Below are 21,019 nucleotides of genomic sequence, written 5' to 3' on the forward strand. Positions count from 1 at the left end.
AAAACCGATACACAGCACCTTCACTCAGAACTCTCACTGTAAACAACACTTAAATCCGACACACTCACCTTCAAACCACGTACGCACAAGTCACAAAACCGCAATCACCACAAAACAACTTACAGAAGTGCAAAACGAAGATGTAGTTCCTCTTCGATTTTCATTTCATTTTTCTGTTGCGCTCTGATTTTTTATTCGCGCTATCAAACTAGTTACATAAACTTCCAATATGCATAATATATTAGCATTTGCCTTGTTTAATTTTAACGTGTGACTTGCAATTTCAATTGCATGTAAATGTAATATCAAACTTCAAATATGTAGAGCTAACAGACAAACAAAATACACCACATTAATATTACTGTCAATATTGCAAGTTGGCTCAATCTACCAACACGAGTTTCAAAATTGCGTGGTTTCTATCAACTATATATATAAGTATATGTATGTAGAAGGACTTTGCCAGCAATAGCATCTACTCTTGGGCCAGAGGAGTCTCATTGAGGTTAATAGAAGAATCCTTGTTGGTAATTGTGGATTTTGTCTCTAATGGAGGAGAAAGGTGAGGGGAAAAGGGTCCAGTGACATGTGTCAAAGTAGCTGTGCTCACAGGGCGCTTCTCTGCTAGTGGCTTAACAGCAGAAGAAGGGGAAGGTATTGATAGTGGCAAGTTCTTAGTCTTGGAATTGGAGACAAGCTTGGGGGCTGATGTGGTAGCAGAGGAAACTGAGGTTGGGGTTGGGACCACTGTGATTTCATCAAGGTTAGCCTCAACATGAGGAGACATGCTCATATTTGGCCACATAAAGGTCCCTCTTGGTTTGCAGATTTTAAAACCACTTTTAAGTCTTTCTATCTTTGCTGCCTTTTGCTCTGCTGCGCTGCTTCGTACCATTTGTGTGTCCGCTGATTTTGTTCCTCTGTCATCCTCTCTTGTCACATCTCCAATGTTTTCTGTCAATGATGATGTTGGTCCTAGCAATAACGCTGGTGGTGTTAATGATTCTGACATTGTTGGCTTCAGCATTCCAAGTTGTCCCTGCATTAAGTGTCTTTCATTAGTGGCAAGCAAATTCCATTTCATTTAATTTGAAAGAGGATAATTACAATATTGATTTTCAGTACTATATAGTAAACTCTGGACATATGCATAGATTTGTAGGGGGAACTATAAAGCAATTATTTGCATCATCATTATTTTGACAATGAAAACATTCAATCAATGAGCACTCAATTAAATGTTTATGTTACCTCCATGTCATTCAAAGTCAGAGTAATTTCTTTTAGCTGTTTTTCAACTCTAGCCTTTTTATGAACCAGCTCAGCATAAATCTCCTGCTATATGAAAGATAGAAAAAGCATTAAAAGTGGAGGCTTTATATACTCTAAATATGTAATGTGGCTCTTCCAATCTCAAATAAACTATTCATCTAAGTCGTTAGCAATAAGCCGGGCCTACTGTGCTTCCCCTCACCTGCATAGAAACCTGGGAATCATAGTCCCTATAGTTCAAACTTGACAAACAAGAACTAGAAGTAGCCACAATGGCCAAGGCTTCCTCTTCTTTTTTTGATTTGAGATCCAGCATATCTCTGTTTGCAGGTCAAGAAAATCAACCAATGACTCAGAACTAATTGATTGAAATGAAACATTAAAAGATGGATGAAATTAGCCATACCGTTTCAACTTGATTATTTCCTCCCTTATCTCCCTGAGTTCATTTCTAGTAACATGTTGTGGTGAAATGCTGTCTCCAGGCTTCCATCCAGGTGGTGGAGTCCAGTAAGGATCTTGTACACCCATTTCTTTTCTGATATCAACGAGATCCGCACTCTCTAACCAGTATTCCATTGAACCTTCAGCATTGTGACGTCGTCGGAATCTTTCAACTCCTCCCGGTGCCACTTTTCCAGCCATATGCTTCAGCAAATGATCAAGTAAACCAGTGTCACCGATATACTTTCGTGCTTCTGATCTCAAGTCTTGCCTCATTATTGGGCTTCCATACACAGCTTCCCTTTCCTTCATAACCTTCAACATATTCTCCTCTGCCATCTTATACCTTCAAATGTACGTACAAGGTGACATATTTAACAGCAAATCAATAACTATTAACTAAGTGAAAAACTGAATACAAAAACCCATTTACCTCTCAGCAGACCATCTGTCAATTGATATTTTCCGGCCTTTTTTGCTATAAACAATGAGTTGCTGCTGCTTAGTGTCGTTTACTGCTTTCTTAGACTTTTTAGCCCCGCTGCTACTACTCATAACTTGTTGATTTTTGAAGCTCTGACGAGTCATCCTCGATACTCCAAAAGGAGCTACCTTTACAGCCTCCATTTCTTCTTCAACGTTCTTTCTCTTGTTATAAGTCCTTTCCCTTTTTTCCTTATGATGTTGGTGTAAAGATTCAACCTTTTGTTCCTCATTGCGACCCAGAAACCGAACCTGCCTGCGTTGGCCCCACTGCACCATACCCGTGAACTTGAGCTCAGACCAACATGGACCCTGCTTGGAAACCAAACTAATAGCAGCATCATTGATAACTGGACTGTTATGGTTTAGAAAGCTCCATGAGTTTCTTTTCTGAGCAAATTCCTCAGCTGAGATGCTTCTGCAATGTGTTTTGATGGCCAATTCCATTCCCATCACGTACTTCTCGTCAAGTGTACGGTGCAAAAAGGTTATAAAATGGCCATTTATAGGGACACCACCTTTGATGTAAGACGTAGGTGAAGAAAGCATGACATGTTTGGCCAAAAAGGGCTATTTTCGCTTTTGCCCTTGTCGACGTGGACGTGCTCCACTACCTGATTCAGTTAAATCCCAACAAAAAGAATAATAATTAGTAGAAAAAAATAATATTGTTTCTGAAGGATGAAACAAAACTCAATTTTATTTATGAAAAAGGAGATATTTTGTTTGGATGATTGCTCATTGGAAACGCTAAAAATGTCACATTTTACTAAAAGTACATTTTATGTGGGTATTTTTCTAAAATTACACTATCAATAAGCATGTGTTCGATATTATTACTATTTCAACTAAGAGACGGATTGAAAAAATTCTTTTTGTTACAAAAAGCGGGGGCTAAAAAAAATTATTATTAATTAACACGTACAAAATAATTTAAAAATAGTAATAACATTCACCTTAATTTTTGTATATTAATTTTTATTGTAGTGTTTTTTTTTCGCGTTTAATGGATATGCACTGACAGTGTAAAATAGTTTTACACTGTCATCCAATAAACAACCATCAATTTATCATGTCATTAAAATTTTTCAAAATTAAAAGAGTATTTTAATTGGATAGATGGTTGTGATTGGTTGACAGTGTAAAACTATTTTACACTGTCAGTGCATCACTCATTTTCTCTTTTTTTGTCCAACCAAATTTTATTTAATCTATTATATTATACCACTATATGTCGAAAAGAATGTCAAACAATGAATGTTCACTATTTAAGCTTTATGATAGAAAATATTTGCATCGTGTGTGACCAACTATACTGTATACATGCAAAATCAAATTTCTAACGCCAAATAGCACTGTACAATGCGTGCGTGCATGAGGCATTCGTCAAGATCTGAAAAGGGTCCCAGCGCGTGAGAAAGTCATTCCTTTTTGCAACAAAATAACATAATGAGGCGCGTGCGGTGTTTGTGTGTGATTTTTTTTTTGGAAAGCCAAAATAATTATTTAATGTGTGTCATTCCTTTTTTGTGTGTGTGATATTTTGTGCAATGAGTATGATATGAAATCGATGAGAGAGAGCACCAAATCTTCAGCAGCACCACCACAACTATCACTTTTGGTACTTTAATGTTGAATTTTTAAACATAGTAAAATTTGTGGAGCTTCATGCATGCGAAATTTAATTATAGCAATACAAATATAATTTTTAATTTTGATATTGATACAACTATGATATGAGGTAATGCGCTCTATGTTACACAATAACAAAATTCATATAGCATCAAGTTTTCAATTTTAAAAACGGGGTACGAATGAAAACTCCAAGTCTTCGGAAAAAAAATTGAAATTCCTTAATTGCTAATTTTTTTTATTTGACTATTTATTTAAAGTTATTATATATGAGTATAATTTTTTTTAAACCATATTAATATTTTGGATAGATTTAGAACAAACTTTAGATAAAATAATTATGTAAAAAGATTTTGTTCTACACACTTTCAATTTTGCACCACTTAGGCGCCAATAAATTTCTAACTATTTGGTTGTTAATAAAAATGACTTATATTCAATATTATTATGTTTTAATAAAATAAATTATGTTTTTAAATTGAAATAATTTTGGATAGGCCTTAAAGAGGTCGGCCACCAATCATCTTGTTTGGAAATGATGTAAAAAGAGTTTGGTGCGAAATTACATGACCTCGTCTTTTTTCACCGATTAGAACCACATAGGCCCTCTTGTGCATCTTATCGCAAATAGGGTATCCTCTATTGTACTTATCGCAGGTAAATTTGGAACCCACCACGGGGTCCGATAAAACTAACTTTGAACGCACACTCATCTGAAACACTAGTTGCTTTAATCACTGATTTATAATGGTGAGACGAGGCACCTCCAACAATAGTGGCGGAAATCAAGAATCCATGGCGGATATGCAGGCTGTAACATCCCATTTCTACCCGACTTACCGAGCATCAGCTCCCAACGTGATATGCTTATGTATGCGACAATAATATGAGTGTCAGAATAACAACAACAAAGTTAAATAGCAACATAACAACAAAATCAACATTCGCCATAAGCCTACAACTTGAATTTTCCAATTAATAGAGGCACTCACAACAACATTCATCACTACCTGCAATTTCATATCAACAATAATTATGTCACAATAACTCGTACAATTCTCGATTTCAACCGAAATATCACAACCACTCTGCACATTTAATCGGTAGTTCGACTTTATTCCGCTAACTAATCCTTCTGCTAAATTACTGATATATTTTCTACACCCTGATTGATATTAAAATATCCAGAATTATTACTGCTATTATTGATCTCTGCTACTCTTCTCCCTACTGATACCTACTGATGTCTACAGCCAATATTACTCTGCTTTCTACTATGTTTAATTTCTAGTCCCTATTACTAAAGTTATGTCTTCCCTTACTTAACAAACATTAATTAATTAATATATTACTACTAAGTATTACCACTGCTACTAACTACCTACTTTAGGCGTTAGTTAATTAGTATTTCTAATTGTTACATGCACCTAAGATTAATTTAAACAAAGCATAAAAAGTTATGGTGGCCCCCATTCCATTTGTGGTCACCGCCCCTACCTTTTACACTAGGGATCAAACGCTCCCTTCCTATTCCAATGGGGTGGGCGCCCCTTCCTTCTTTCACATTGGGGGTGGGCGCCCCCTATTTCTTTTTTCTTCTTTTCTTCAGTTCTAGCCACGCAGAAACTCTCATAGTTTTTCATATACCCTCAAAATTTAACAAGGATCATTCTTAACCCCAATTTAACTTTAAATTCCAATTAATCTTCAGTTCACAATTTCAACTACAACTCATAACCGATTATCTAACAATTATGGTTAATTGGTTCTGTCATACCCCAAATTTGTCCTGCCCTTTAACTTCTAACTGGCTTAGGCTTTACATTCATGTACATACATCACTTAGGTCATAATCCATACCCATGCATTCATATCATTGGTATTAACCAGAGACTAGCAAGGGATAGCTTTTATGGCAGAAGATTTCCTACCAAATGTATGGATCTGAGGTGCAATCATGCGGCTCTATGTTCATTGAAGTCCTCCTGGATTAGGGTTCTCTCATTCTCAACTCAAGGCATTGGTTGAAAAGTACAAGCTTGATGTTCATCTGATTATCCTGAATTAGGGTTTCTTGACCAAAGTCAACACAGTTAACTTTTTGGTCAAATACATTGATCAAGAGCTGATTTTATGGAGAGAAGTGGCATGATGCTTGTGTGGAAGTGTTCAGTTGATTTCTATGGGTCAGAAGTGGATTAATCGGGAATTTCATTGAAATCGGAGGAAAATCAGAACAGTTGACTTTTGGGTCAAAATTGGAAGAATTATTCGAATATTGACTTTTGGTGGAAAATCGGTTAAGAAAAGTCGAGGAATGAATAAAGTCGAGAGTTCGACAAAAATTACCAAAAATAGAAAATACCAAAAAGGGAAGGTTTTATACTTAGAAAAATTTTTGCCCTTTGAAATTTTAGTGAACAGTCCACTTCATCATCATTTTACACGTGGCAATTGGAACTTTTTGGGGAAACTTACAACATCAAAGTTGTTCCACTCATGGAGGAGAACAACTTTGTAGTTGAACATTTTTCCATTTGAAGCCTGGATCAAGAGATATAAGAGTTTGAAGTTGAGAGATTTCATTTGAATCAAGTCACAAAGCTGGGCGGATTACTGGGCACGCGTGAAGCAATTCATCGAACATGTGGTGTGCCATAATGCAAGTCAGTTTTAGAGCAATACAAGGGTCCATTGCTGTCAAACTTGGCACTAATCTCTTCATTTACATATGCTCTGTTTATTAGTACCAAAATCATGGATATTGGACGTGTATCAAACGATTTATAAAGGCTCAAAGTCATGTCCTCGTCGAGTCACCATTGCAATGGCAAGCAGGGCACAAATCCAGGTCACGCGTGAACATTATATCAAACACGTGGTGGGCAGTTTTCAGAACAAATTTTAGAGAAACACAAGCATCTTATGGACTCCATTCCAATATCAAGCTACTCTCCTCCATGCCCCCTATCTAATGAATTGAAAATCTCTAATTCTAGTCACGTGGTTAATGAGATACGAATGCCCAAAGTCACATTCTCACCAAGCTGCATGGCGGCCAAAGTTCCAGGCCAAAGCCCAGGTCACGTGTATAGAAATCATGCGCAGCCACAATATGATATGTTTCAAGCCATTTTTATCCTACTTCCAAGCCTTGCCTCAGGAAACTTCCAACACTAATGTTGTTCTACTCCATCTCCTCTTCAAATTGATATCAAGATTATACCGCTTGAAGACATATAGTGGAAATTATCAACACCCAAAGTGAGTATCATGAAGAGTGTTTGGATGAGTAATCCATGGACCATTGCACCACCAGCCATTTCTTTAGAAGCCATGCAAAGTACTGCACGTGAAAGGTAAAGGAGAAAGTTACTACAAGGGCATCGTTTGCATACTAAGTGTTGAGAAAGCATAAACACACACTACACTCACCCACACCTTAACTCTCCATGCACACTCACTCCATATATAAAAGCTAAAACCTTCACAAACTGAGGGGACACTTTTTCATTTTCTCAGTTTCAGAAACTTACACACATTCATTCCTCACTTTTCCAGATTCTTCATACTCTCATTTCTCTTTCTCCTCTTCATTCTCCCATCTCTCTCCACTCTTTTCCTTCTCTGAAAAGTTTGTTACACACTGTAACAAACTCGTAACCGCCACCACCACCATCAACCATAACCGGCAACCTTCATCAACACCACCACCACCACTACTAAGCAGCACCATCACGAATCTACCTTCAACCACCATCTCTTCCATCATTCGACCTTCATCTCCATGGGAGCTTCAACCACGATCTCCTTCTCGTCTTATTATCTCATCATCATCATCAATATAGCTATGGTTTGAGAGTAGACATAACCTCTCCATTACTCAAGATTTTGTGAGTTTATTTTTCAAAGATAAAAGCTGCAGCAAGTTTCTTCATCATCATCAACAAGCTCGCATCACATCGTGGAATTTTCTGAAGGTTGTTATTCAAGAACGGAGCAGGTAAGTCGCTGAATCTTTCTGTGCATTTCAGTCGTCATGTTAGGTTTCGTACAGTGTTCGCTTGTTGTTCATAGAGGTTGCTTGTTGCACTTGTTTGTTCAGGTTCTGATTGCCAAGATTAAAAGCACATGCGTGCATTTCTTATGTGTAATCGTTGCATCTTGGTTCTGTGAATCATAATGATCTTTAGGATAGTTTAAAATCATTTTCGTGAAAGTTGTTAAGTTAGGGCATAGGTTCTTGGCTCGTGTTCACAATGTTAGAGGTATCAAAAATAAAAATTATGGGCGTATTTGGAATCAGCGGAGAAATCCGAGTGGATCGATATAGGTCTAAGCTTTTTCTGGGCATGAACATGGTTGCAGACGGTGAGCTTTCGCCGGAAGGGATGACCGGAGTTCTTCTCCGTCGTCTGAATTCATGTGCATGAGGGTGAAGTTGGAAAGCACGCGTGGCACGACGTGATTCGTCTGTGCCCCATTTTATGATGCTTTTTGTCCTTTCTGCAATCATTGGCTTGTGAGGTGGCGTCGTGTGATTGGCCTAAGCTGAGTTTTTGTCTTTTGCAACTTAAATTCTAGTTGCCCCATTGATATGCAGTGTGTGACATTTATTCCATTATTCAAACCGTTACAAAAAAAAAACCATGTGCAAAAGATGAATAATAGATATTAACATGCTGAGTCAAACAAAATGAGGTAAGTAGAACAAAGAGTAGATGGGCCACGCGTATGGGCCTTGCCACCTTTTCAGGATCTCACTCCTAATATGCTAATGCACCATCACCCCATGTAATTGGGCCATGAGCGCTACTGCTCTTTGCACCCCTCTGTTTGGGCCCAGTTTGCCTCATAACATAATTTTAGTCCATTAGAAAATCACTAATAAACCCCCTGCAGTTTAGATTTTCTTTTTTTTAATTTTTGCTTTGCTCATAATTTCATTTTAACTCAAACAAAAATGCATAAAAAATGGTTTTAGATGTTTTAGAGTGTGTAAATAATTGACTTGATTTTTGTTGTTTTTTCTTAATTGTTTTAATCCTTTTAATAGATCTTTTTCTTCACAATATTTGAATTTTCTTTTTATCGACACTTCTTTGTAAATAATTCTCTAATAGACTCAGGAATTAATTTTTAGTCTCGATTTTTTTAGTATAGAATTAATAGATGTATGTGTGCTTGTGAATATCATTTGTTTGCTATAATTCTCGATTTTATTTGTCGCATATTGATTTTGCTTTACCTATTCCATGTATAGTTTTTTCTCTGTTAATAAATCGTATAGTTTTTCATTTAATTCCCTTGTATAGACAACTTAGATTTAGGAATAGTTCCCTTATCATTTTCTTTTTCTTTTCAACTTTTAAAATACTTAATAAATACCGATGAAGATCATACCGTTACTATATTTCATAGTAGGAAAGAAATGATTGGGGTGTAGGCCCCGATGTATGTTCTTTCCTACTTAGCGGAGAAGAAATGATTGAAGTGTGAAGCTTCGATGTATTTCTTAACCGTTGTTTAGAGAAACGATCGTGGTGTAGGCCTCGATGTGCATTCTCTAAATATTCACAAAAGAACTCCTTGTTGTATCTCCTTTACTTAGCGGAAAAGAAATGATTGAAGTGTGAAGCTTCGATGTATTTCTTAACCGTTATTTAGAGAAACGATTGTGGCGTAGGCCTCGATGTGCGTTCTCTAAATATGCAAAACAAAACTCTTTTTGGTATGATCTGAGTCACAAACAAATTCCCTTAAAAAACACCAACCAAAAACACTTAAAACACTAATAAATGGTCAGATTTAAAACAAAGTAAGGAAGTGATGCGAGACCTTGTAGTGGGTTCTCGTCATCATGGAATTACCCTTAAAAGATACAAACCAATCTCTTTTTCTCCTTTCTAAGGGCAAGTTATCTCCGCTCCATTGCATCCTAGGCTGTCCCCTTGTGCAAGAGCGTGAGCGTTAACGCCGCCCAACTAAAAAACACAAAACAAACAGAAAATCGTGAGCCGAGCTACGGTAACTCTGATTCCTGAAAAGGATACGTAGGCAGCAGGGTAGGGCCCGTGCGAGTACAACTTTTATTTTCCCTACATTTTTGCATTTAGACATAGACATAGTTAGACACCCTTTAGATAGAAACAAACATAGGTGGATACCATCGAGTACGATGGGCGCGAGGGGTGCTAGTACCTTCCCCTTGCGTAACCGACTCCCGTACCTTGATTCTCTGGTCGCAAGACCCTGTTCCTTCCTTTGTTAGGTTTCCTGGTATTCCTTTCCCTTATGGGATAAATATATTGGTGGCGACTCTGTTCATTTTTCGCGAGCGTGCGACAGCTTCTTCTGCCATAAAAGCTATCCCTTGCTAGTCTCTGGTTAATACCAATGATATGAATGCATGGGTATGGATTATGACCTAAGTGATGTATGTACATGAATGTAAAGCCTAAGCCAGTTAGAAGTTAAAGGGCAGGACAAATTTGGGGTATGACAGCTGCCCCTATTTAATCGTCTTATACTCGAAGGTGAGATTGACGCTAGTCTTTCGAACATTCGAGGTAGAAGAAGATTAAATATCAAGGTACCAGAAATTTGTCCCAAAGAGAAGATGGTGTAAATGTTATCCTTATTTTCCTTTTTGTTTTGATATCTGCTGGGGAAAGAGATTTTTGTTTTTCCTGGTGGAAGAATTTACAGTGGGTAATGGGTTTGAATGGAGATAGCTTATAACGTGGTAGCGGTGCCGATACAAGGTTTTCAAAGAGAATGGTTATATGAAACAATGATTGAAAGGAAAAAGATCTCGTAGCGATCTATGACTCAACATCGACTCGACATTAGGAGAGGATCTCATACGATCTTCAGGACTGAAAGAATATACGATCTATGACTCAACATCGACTCAACATCGGGAGAAGACCTAAGCATGATCTTCAGGACTGAAAGAATAAGATCTTTTACGATCTATGACTCAACATCGACTCAACATCGGGAGAAGACCTAAGCATGATCTTCAGGACTGAAAGAATAAGATCTTTTACGATCTATGACTCAACATCGACTCGACATCAGGAGAGGATCTCGTACGATCTTCAGGACTGAAAGAATATGATCTTTTACGATCTATGACTCAACATCGACTCAACATCAGGAGAAGACCTAAGCATGATCTTCAGGACTGAAAGAATAAGATCTATTACGATCTATGACTCAACATCGACTCGACATCAGGAGAGGATCTCGTACGATCTTCAGGACTGAAAGAATATGATCTTTTACGATCTATGACTCAACATCGACTCAACATCAGGAGAAGACCTAAGCATGATCTTCAGGACTGAAAGAATAAGATCTATTACGATCTATGACTCAACATCGACTCGACATCAGGAGAGGATCTCGTACGATCTTCAGGACTGAAAGAATATGATCTTTTACGATCTATGACTCAACATCGACTCAACATCAGGAGAAGACCTAAGCATGATCTTCAGGACTGGAAGAATAAGATCTTTTACGATCTATGACTCAACATCGACTCGACACCAGGGACAAAAGAAGACATTGTGTCAGACACTCATCAGAGATTGAAGATACCTCGCCTCGGCACCGTGGTTGGAAGAAATTTGAAGTGTAGTAGCAGATATCAATCAGAATTTGTAAGGACAATTTTTTGTGTGGGGATGTATTATTGTCTTGACTGGGTGCGGATTTGTATTATCTGGCTTATGCTTTGTATGCATGTTTGAATTTTCCTATGGCGTAATGATCCATTTTGATGGATATGCTACGCTTTTGAGGATGCAATGTTATATGCAGTGAACGCTATATGCAGAGTGCCAAATAAAGGCATTAGTGAGGGAAACACCAGGGAGAATCCCCTTAATGTTAAGGACCATGTGGAGGTGCCAATAGATATTGGACTTTGATTTGTAAGATGCGCTTTTTCTTTGACTTGAAGAATGATTTCTGACTTCTCACCATGTGCCACTGCTTGGAGGATTTTCAACTTGAGGAGATTCCCTCGATTCACCATGCAGGGGATGAGAAATCCAGGTAACGAGCCTTGGTTAGGGAAGTAGGACAACTCCTAGGAGAAATAAACTCCTGTGCTTGAGGGATGGAACAAACTCTCGGGAGAAATTAACTCCGTGTTTGGGGAGAGACCAAGCTTCCAGGAGAAATAAACTCCTATGATTAGGAAGAGGACACTAAAATTCAGAAGATCGTGCCCCAAGTTTCATGACCCATGAAGGAAATTTCCCCAGTGGATCCTTGGAAAGATTTGTCGAATCTCGACGTAACTGCCCCAGATTGGTTGAGCTCATGAGAGATTCCTCGACTTGATTGCCCCAGATTGACCAAAGCTTGAAGAGATTTATCGACATGATTGCCCCAGATATACTGAATTTGAGAGGTCCAACCTCGATTCAATTGCCCCTGATCAGGTACATCTTACTAGAATCCTCGAGCTTTCTTTGTTTTGAAGTCAAACAACATGGAAACAACTTTACCACGCTCAACGGAGTCTTCAAACTCTTCCCCCCAGAGTAATCAAAGAACGCATAAATTGTCTATGCCCAACGGAGTTCTTTGAATAACTTGCCCCTTGATGGTCAACATTTGAGATGATTAGCTTTTACTCCTCGGAGTTCTCAAGTCTCTTGTACTTTTACATGATCAAGTTACTCACTGATTCTCATCCTGAATTTTTTTTGATGTTTAAGCAGATGTTTTGTATGCAAAAGAATGTTAATTCTAAGAATGATAATTCTAATGCAAAGCCTATGTTAGTCTTGAAGTTTTAAAACTTTTTATGAAATGAGGTGATCACCTCTTGTGAACGAAATGCAAAGCGGGCATACAATACCAACATAGATATGTGTCTCGCTTCATCGGGAGTCAGTTAGACGCTATCTCTTGGGAGTGTGCTTTCAAAATAACCCTACTTCAATTAGGACTTTGAGGGTTGTAACTTGGCCAAGTCCACGGTTTTTAAAAAGCAAAGGATTTTTAGGCTCGAAATTATTTGGTACCCACCCCCTTCGTGATGTTCTCCATTCCTATGTTCAGTTAACTCGACATGAGTGTTCATCCCTCACAAGGAATTTGAGATGGTTGAGGAATCAATGAAGTTTTTTGGACATGGCGGTCGCTCACCTTTTATTCTTCTGGTTCATTGTCACACGACTTTGTTCTTGCTTGGCAATTTCATCATCATTTTTCTTTTGCCATTTTCTTTTCATCTTTTATTTTCATTATTTTTTCGCCATTCCTTTTTTTTTTGCTCTTCTTTTTTTTTTTTTTAACAAGTCGTGTGACCTCGCTTAGTCTTTGATTCGTTGGAGGTGATTGCGACCGCCTCACTCCTTTGATTTGATGAAGCATTACCATTGTGGTATCGTCATCTATTGATCTCTTGATGGAATAAGGATAATCATTGCGGTTTTGACATTCCTCAACCTTTTGAAGGATAACCATTGTTGTATCCTTGGATGCATACCCTTTTGGTGAGTTTTGAAAGCTCAATCAAGTTAAATGAACACTACCCTGCCCCAAGGTCAAAATAAGGGTCTTTATGATTAAAAAGAAACTCCTACTTCAAGTCTCAAAGGGGTTAACGAGGGTGTATCTCCCTTATATCTCCAGTGTTTGGGGATTTGAAACAATGCCTGTACATCCTCAGTAGGGTTTTATTCAAAAGCACACAATTAGAGATTTTGCGTTTTTATCTTTCATCATTCTCCCTCAGCTTTTTGCCTAAGCAAACAATTAGTAAAGTTGGTATCGCAGTGCCAAAAACATTTTATGAGTGAAAACGAATGGATTACTTCAAGACAAACATAGACAATGTATTATGATTTTCATTCAGAAATTAACAAGTTTTTACATGCTATTGATGCTTAAACACACAAATGAAAAATTACAATGAGAATGCAGTAAGAAACTAAATGGGTGTCGTTGTTGAGGAGACTTGACTCCGTCTGGACTTGTTGAGCTTGAATACTTTCTGCAGTTCCTTCCAAATACTTCAGATTACTTCAAAAGAGAACTCCAACGAAGTCACCCATGAATTGTAAACTTTTGCCTTGCTTTAGGGATTCGAGCAATGTGAGTGATGCAATGCTCAAGATAAGAGTACGTCTTGCTTATCCCTCGTGCGGGAGCCCCAAGCATAGATGTTGAAGAAGTATTCGCCTTCATAAATGGAATAGCCTTGTATCGTCATCAGATTGAGGAGATCTATTTGTGGTGAAGAAGACCCAAAACACGAATCTTAACCAACTGAAATCCTGACAAACGAGGAAGCAACTGGGCACAAGGCAATCAATTTGTTTCTTATATTTTTCTCTCTGTTAACAAGCAAGGGCCACTGAGAAGGAAATCATGAGAAAAGGCAACTGAGATATGAAGTAGAACCTTGAGGATGAGAAGCATTATGACGAACACTCTTGATTACCACACGGAAGAAGATTCTGACGAAGTCGCATAGGAATTTGTAATGCTTTTAGGGATTCGAGCAATGCAAATGGCGCAATGCTCAAGATAAGAGTACGTCTTGCTTATCCCTCGTGCGGGAGCCCCAAGCATATTCATTGAGGAAGTATTTGCCATCAAACATGGAGGAACCTTGCATGGTCACCAAACTTAGAGAAGCTACTTGTTGCAAGGAGAGCTCAAACACCCACTGAAACACCAACCTCCACGGATACAACTGAGCACAAGAACCTTGAGAATGAGAGATGCTTCTACATAACATCTTGATTACTACTTGAAAGAGATTCTGACAAAGTTGCTTGAGAATTTGTGGTGTTTTTATTATTATCATACCAACGAGTTCAAGGAAGCAGCTTTCTACAAAACAGGAAATACTTGAAATGAGAACACAGAAAGGAAATGATGATTGCCATAGTTGAGGAGACTTGACTCCTTCTGGGCTTATTTCTTTTTTTTGATACTTTCTGGAATACGGGCATTCACTTATGCATGAACTCTTCGTTTTATGCGCAGGCCATTCGGAGTGAATGACATTACTTTGGAGTCAATGAGATCTTGGACTTGATGTTTCAAAATATTACAATCCTCAGTTGAATGTCCAGATGTCCCAGAATGGTACTCACACCTTGCATTTAAGTCATATCCTTGAGGAATTGGTATTGGAGGGGGCTTAAACTCCCTTAGTTGGACCAAAGAATCCTTGAGCAAATGAGAAAGCAGCTGACTATAGGTCATAGGAATTGGGTCAATCCTTCTTGGTGGTCTCCTTGGCATTTGTGGACCCTGCTGATGGCAATGACTCCAGTACCCATTCTGTTCAGGTGTCTTCCTCTTGTGATTTGGCCGTGAAACAAATGGGGACTGATGAGGTGGGAAACCTGGAACCCAAGATGGTGCATTATGCTTCTGGTTTGAAGTAGATCTGACATAGAAGTATGAATCAACCTTTTCTTCCACCGCAGTTGGAACCCCATTTCCTCGAACAAACATACCCTCGGGGGTGAACAAAATCATTTTTGAATCAATGAGATCTTGAATTTGCTGCTTCAGCGCCCTACAATTCTCAATGTCATGACCAGGTGCCCCAGAATGGAACTCGCATCGAGCATTGGCATCAAAGGTGGGGGGAAGCTTTTCAGGCGTAGCCAATTCTCGTAGCTCAACCAACTGAAGCTCCAGCAAACGGGGAAGTAACTGAGCGTAAGGCATCGGGATAGGATTGAGAATTCTCTGAGGTTTCTTGGGCTTTTTCCCACACATTTGGTCTCCTTGACTCATTCTAGGGGCATGAACATTTTGACGTGGAGGCAATGGCACTTGAAATTGAGGGAGAGCTCCCTGAGGCATCCCATGAGTGAAAAGAGATCCTATTGGGGAGAAGGAATCAACAACTTCTGTTGCAGCAACAGGAACAACATCACCTTCCTTCCTTAATACCGTCTTCAGAACTTCCATGACCAAGCTCAATTGAGTCTTCAACTGACTATTTTCCTCCTTTAGTGCATCCTGATTATGGGCCAAGTCTTGCATCTCCAACATAAGATGACCCATTTGTTCCTTCATCTCATCCATTTCCTCACGGAGTTGTTCCATAGTTGATCTTGGAGTTGTGGCGGTGAGAAGTCAAATCTATTGTTGATCTTGGAATCTGAATAGAAATGGTCCCATAAGTCTTTGAAAGAGCCATGAAATGCATGATAGTATGAATGCATGTTTCATTTATGAGAGATCCTAAAGTCTTTTCATACACTTTCATTTTCTTTTCTGGAATCAAAGCTTCTCTTTTGTATAGAATATCTTTTCTTTTCTTTTTTTGCTTTTCTATTTCCTTTTCTTTTACATATCTTTTCTTTTCTTTTCTTTTCTTTTTTTTTTTTTGGAAATAGACTTTAGGATCTTTCATAAATGGAGTGGACAAAGCAATGATGTTATGCAATGCAAAAGCATGGGATCCTCGGTCCATATAATCTTAGTAACCACTGTACAAACTTCTGAATAACTGATACAGGTCAAACATCACAGAATCAAAGGTCCGACACCTTTTTGAATACCAGGAAGACCAATAGTCACCAACAGTACCTGTCATGTATATCCCTCCCCACTCACAGGTGAATCTAGGTCAGGGTAAGGTCATGAAACGCAGTATACGGTCCGCCCGAAGGTAAGCATCATCACAGCGCGGATGCGGGTGACGATAATACCTCCGTTTGAAACCACTACTCTGCTCGTAGTCACATGATCCATCCCGAGACGTACACCTCGAGACAAACCATGCTCCCACTCTATCCTAGGGTACCTAAAGTGCACTCATAGCCTGTGTATTGGGCCTTTTACCTCATAGAATCATCCCACCCAACCTGCAAAACAGAACAGAAGACCCCAAGGAACACAGAATATAATCCATATGCGTGATGTGCAAACAGAAATAAACATGATATGCAAGCAGAAAAATAAACATGCAAACATATATACAAGGTATAGACATAAAAACAAACAAACACCCAGTAAATAAACAAACAAACGCAGGCTAGGATCGACTCGCTAAGGATGGACCAGCAACAGGTCTAGCAACATCCCCAGCAGAGTCGCCAGCTGTCGCACGCTCGCGAAAAATGAACAGAGTCGCCACCAATATATTTATCCCATAAGGGAAAGGAATACCAGGAAACCTAACAAAGGAAGGAACAGGGTCTTGCGACCAGAGAATCAAGGTACGGGAGTCGGTTACGCAAGGGGAAGGTACTAGCACCCCTCGCGCCCATCGTACTCGATGGTATCCACCTATGTTTGTTTCTATCTAAAGGGTGTCTAACTATGTCTATGTCTAAATGCAAAAATGTAGGGAAAATAAAAGTTGTACTCGCACGGGCCCTACCCTGCTGCCTACGTATCCTTTTCAGGAATCAGAGTTACCGTAGCTCGGCTCACGATTTTCTGTTTGTTTTGTGTTTTTTAGTTGGGCGGCGTTAACGCTCACGCTCTTGCACAAGGGGACAACCTAGGATGCAATGGAGCGGAGATAACTTGCCCTTAGAAAGGAGAAAAAGAGATTGGTTTGTATCTTTTAAGGGTAATTCCATGATGACGAGAACCCACTACAAGGTCTCGCATCACTTCCTTACTTTGTTTTAAATCTGACCATTTATTAGTGTTTTAAGTGTTTTTGGTTGGTGTTTTTTAAGGGAATTTGTTTGTGACTCAGATCATACCAAAAAGAGTTTTGTTTTGCATATTTAGAGAACGCACATCGAGGCCTACGCCACAATCGTTTCTCTAAATAACGGTTAAGAAATACATCGAAGCTTCACACTTCAATCATTTCTTTTCCGCTAAGTAAAGGAGATACAACAAGGAGTTCTTTTGTGAATATTTAGAGAATGCACATCGAGGCCTACACCACGATCGTTTCTCTAAACAACGGTTAAGAAATACATCGAAGCTTCACACTTCAATCATTTCTTCTCCGCTAAGTAGGAAAGAACATACATCGGGGCCTACACCCCAATCATTTCTTTCCTACTATGAAATATAGTAACGGTATGATCTTCATCGGTATTTATTAAGTATTTTAAAAGTTGAAAAGAAAAAGAAAATGATAAGGGAACTATTCCTAAATCTAAGTTGTCTATACAAGGGAATTAAATGAAAAACTATACGATTTATTAACAGAGAAAAAACTATACATGGAATAGGTAAAGCAAAATCAATATGCGACAAATAAAATCGAGAATTATAGCAAACAAATGATATTCACAAGCACACATACATCTATTAATTCTATACTAAAAAAATCGAGACTAAAAATTAATTCCTGAGTCTATTAGAGAATTATTTACAAAGAAGTGTCGATAAAAAGAAAATTCAAATATTGTGAAGAAAAAGATCTATTAAAAGGATTAAAACAATTAAGAAAAAACAACAAAAATCAAGTCAATTATTTACACACTCTAAAACATCTAAAACCATTTTTTATGCATTTTTGTTTGAGTTAAAATGAAATTATGAGCAAAGCAAAAATTAAAAAAAAGAAAATCTAAACTGCAGGGGGTTTATTAGTGATTTTCTAATGGACTAAAATTATGTTATGAGGCAAACTGGGCCCAAACAGAGGGGTGCAAAGAGCAGTAGCGCTCATGGCCCAATTACATGGGGTGATGGTGCATTAGCATATTAGGAGTGAGATCCTGAAAAGGTGGCAAGGCCCATACGCGTGGCCCATCTACTCTTTGTTCTACTTACCTCATTTTGTTTGACTCAGCATGTTAATATCTATTATTCATCTTTTGCACATGGTTTTTTTTTTGTAACGGTTTGAATAATGGAATAAATGTCACACACTGCATATCAATGGGGCAACTAGAATTTAAGTTGCAAAAGACAAAAACTCAGCTTAGGCCAATCACACGACGCCACCTCACAAGCCAATGATTGCAGAAAGGACAAAAAGCATCATAAAATGGGGCACAGACGAATCACGTCGTGCCACGCGTGCTTTCCAACTTCACCCTCATGCACATGAATTCAGACGACGGAGAAGAACTCCGGTCATCCCTTCCGGCGAAAGCTCACCGTCTGCAACCATGTTCATGCCCAGAAAAAGCTTAGACCTATATCGATCCACTCGGATTTCTCCGCTGATTCCAAATACGCCCATAATTTTTATTTTTGATACCTCTAACATTGTGAACACGAGCCAAGAACCTATGCCCTAACTTAACAACTTTCACGAAAATGATTTTAAACTATCCTAAAGATCATTATGATTCACAGAACCAAGATGCAACGATTACACATAAGAAATGCACGCATGTGCTTTTAATCTTGGCAATCAGAACCTGAACAAACAAGTGCAACAAGCAACCTCTATGAACAACAAGCGAACACTGTACGAAACCTAACATGACGACTGAAATGCACATAAAGATTCAGCGACTTACCTGCTCCGTTCTTGAATAACAACCTTCAGAAAATTCCACGATGTGATGCGAGCTTGTTGATGATGATGAAGAAACTTGCTGCAGCTTTTATCTTTGAAAAATAAACTCACAAAATCTTGAGTAATGGAGAGGTTATGTCTACTCTCAAACCATAGCTATATTGATGATGATGATGAGATAATAAGACGAGAAGGAGATCGTGGTTGAAGCTCCCATGGAGATGAAGGTCGAATGATGGAAGAGATGGTGGTTGAAGGTAGATTCGTGATGGTGCTGCTTAGTAGTGGTGGTGGTGGTGTTGATGAAGGTTGCCGGTTATGGTTGATGGTGGTGGTGGCGGTTACGAGTTTGTTACAGTGTGTAACAAACTTTTCAGAGAAGGAAAAGAGTGGAGAGAGATGGGAGAATGAAGAGGAGAAAGAGAAATGAGAGTATGAAGAATCTGGAAAAGTGAGGAATGAATGTGTGTAAGTTTCTGAAACTGAGAAAATGAAAAAGTGTCCCCTCAGTTTGTGAAGGTTTTAGCTTTTATATATGGAGTGAGTGTGCATGGAGAGTTAAGGTGTGGGTGAGTGTAGTGTGTGTTTATGCTTTCTCAACACTTAGTATGCAAACGATGCCCTTGTAGTAACTTTCTCCTTTACCTTTCACGTGCAGTACTTTGCATGGCTTCTAAAGAAATGGCTGGTGGTGCAATGGTCCATGGATTACTCATCCAAACACTCTTCATGATACTCACTTTGGGTGTTGATAATTTCCACTATATGTCTTCAAGCGGTATAATCTTGATATCAATTTGAAGAGGAGATGGAGTAGAACAACATTAGTGTTGGAAGTTTCCTGAGGCAAGGCTTGGAAGTAGGATAAAAATGGCTTGAAACATATCATATTGTGGCTGCGCATGATTTCTATACACGTGACCTGGGCTTTGGCCTGGAACTTTGGCCGCCATGCAGCTTGGTGAGAATGTGACTTTGGGCATTCGTATCTCATTAACCACGTGACTAGAATTAGAGATTTTCAATTCATTAGATAGGGGGCATGGAGGAGAGTAGCTTGATATTGGAATGGAGTCCATAAGATGCTTGTGTTTCTCTAAAATTTGTTCTGAAAACTGCCCACCACGTGTTTGATATAATGTTCACGCGTGACCTGGATTTGTGCCCTGCTTGCCATTGCAATGGTGACTCGACGAGGACATGACTTTGAGCCTTTATAAATCGTTTGATACACGTCCAATATCCATGATTTTGGTACTAATAAACAGAGCATATGTAAATGAAGAGATTAGTGCCAAGTTTGACAGCAATGGACCCTTGTATTGCTCTAAAACTGACTTGCATTATGGCACACCACATGTTCGATGAATTGCTTCACGCGTGCCCAGTAATCCGCCCAACTTTGTGACTTGATTCAAATGAAATCTCTCAACTTCAAACTCTTATATCTCTTGATCCAGGCTTCAAATGGAAAAATGTTCAACTACAAAGTTGTTCTCCTCCATGAGTGGAACAACTTTGATGTTGTAAGTTTCCCCAAAAAGTTCCAATTGCCACGTGTAAAATGATGATGAAGTGGACTGTTCACTAAAATTTCAAAGGGCAAAAATTTTTCTAAGTATAAAACCTTCCCTTTTTGGTATTTTCTATTTTTGGTAATTTTTGTCGAACTCTCGACTTTATTCATTCCTCGACTTTTCTTGACCGATTTTCCACCAAAAGTCAATATTCGAATAATTCTTC

General features: G+C 38.6%; 1 protein-coding gene across 1 annotated transcript; it reads right to left on the bottom strand.

Moving 5' to 3' along the window:
• Nucleotides 1-475: 475 nt before the first annotated feature.
• On the bottom strand, nt 476-2,748 carry LOC131659415 (protein DYAD-like). Its single transcript, XM_058928606.1, has 5 exons — nt 2,150-2,748; nt 1,679-2,062; nt 1,475-1,592; nt 1,252-1,335; nt 476-1,039 (listed from the first exon to the last, which is right to left on the bottom strand). The coding sequence occupies exons 1-5, from the start codon at nt 2,746-2,748 to the stop codon at nt 476-478; spliced, it is 1,749 nt and encodes a 582-aa protein (XP_058784589.1).
• Between the last annotated feature and the right edge of the window lie 18,271 nt (nt 2,749-21,019).

The sequence above is a fragment of the Vicia villosa genome, linkage group LG3, assembly GCF_029867415.1.
Source record: "Vicia villosa cultivar HV-30 ecotype Madison, WI linkage group LG3, Vvil1.0, whole genome shotgun sequence".
Classification (NCBI taxonomy): Eukaryota; Viridiplantae; Streptophyta; class Magnoliopsida; order Fabales; family Fabaceae; genus Vicia; species Vicia villosa.

Bases quoted from the DNA above. Each gene is read 5' to 3' on its own strand.
- LOC131659415 (XM_058928606.1), bottom strand. From the start codon at position 2,748: ATGCTTTCTTCACCTACGTCTTACATCAAAGGTGGTGTCCCTATAAAT. The intron at 1,593-1,678 runs GTATGGCTAATT...ACCTGCAAACAG, and splicing joins GAAATAATCAAGTTGAAACG to AGATATGCTGGATCTCAAAT. The intron at 1,336-1,474 runs GTGAGGGGAAGC...TTCATATAGCAG, and splicing joins ATTCCCAGGTTTCTATGCAG to GAGATTTATGCTGAGCTGGT.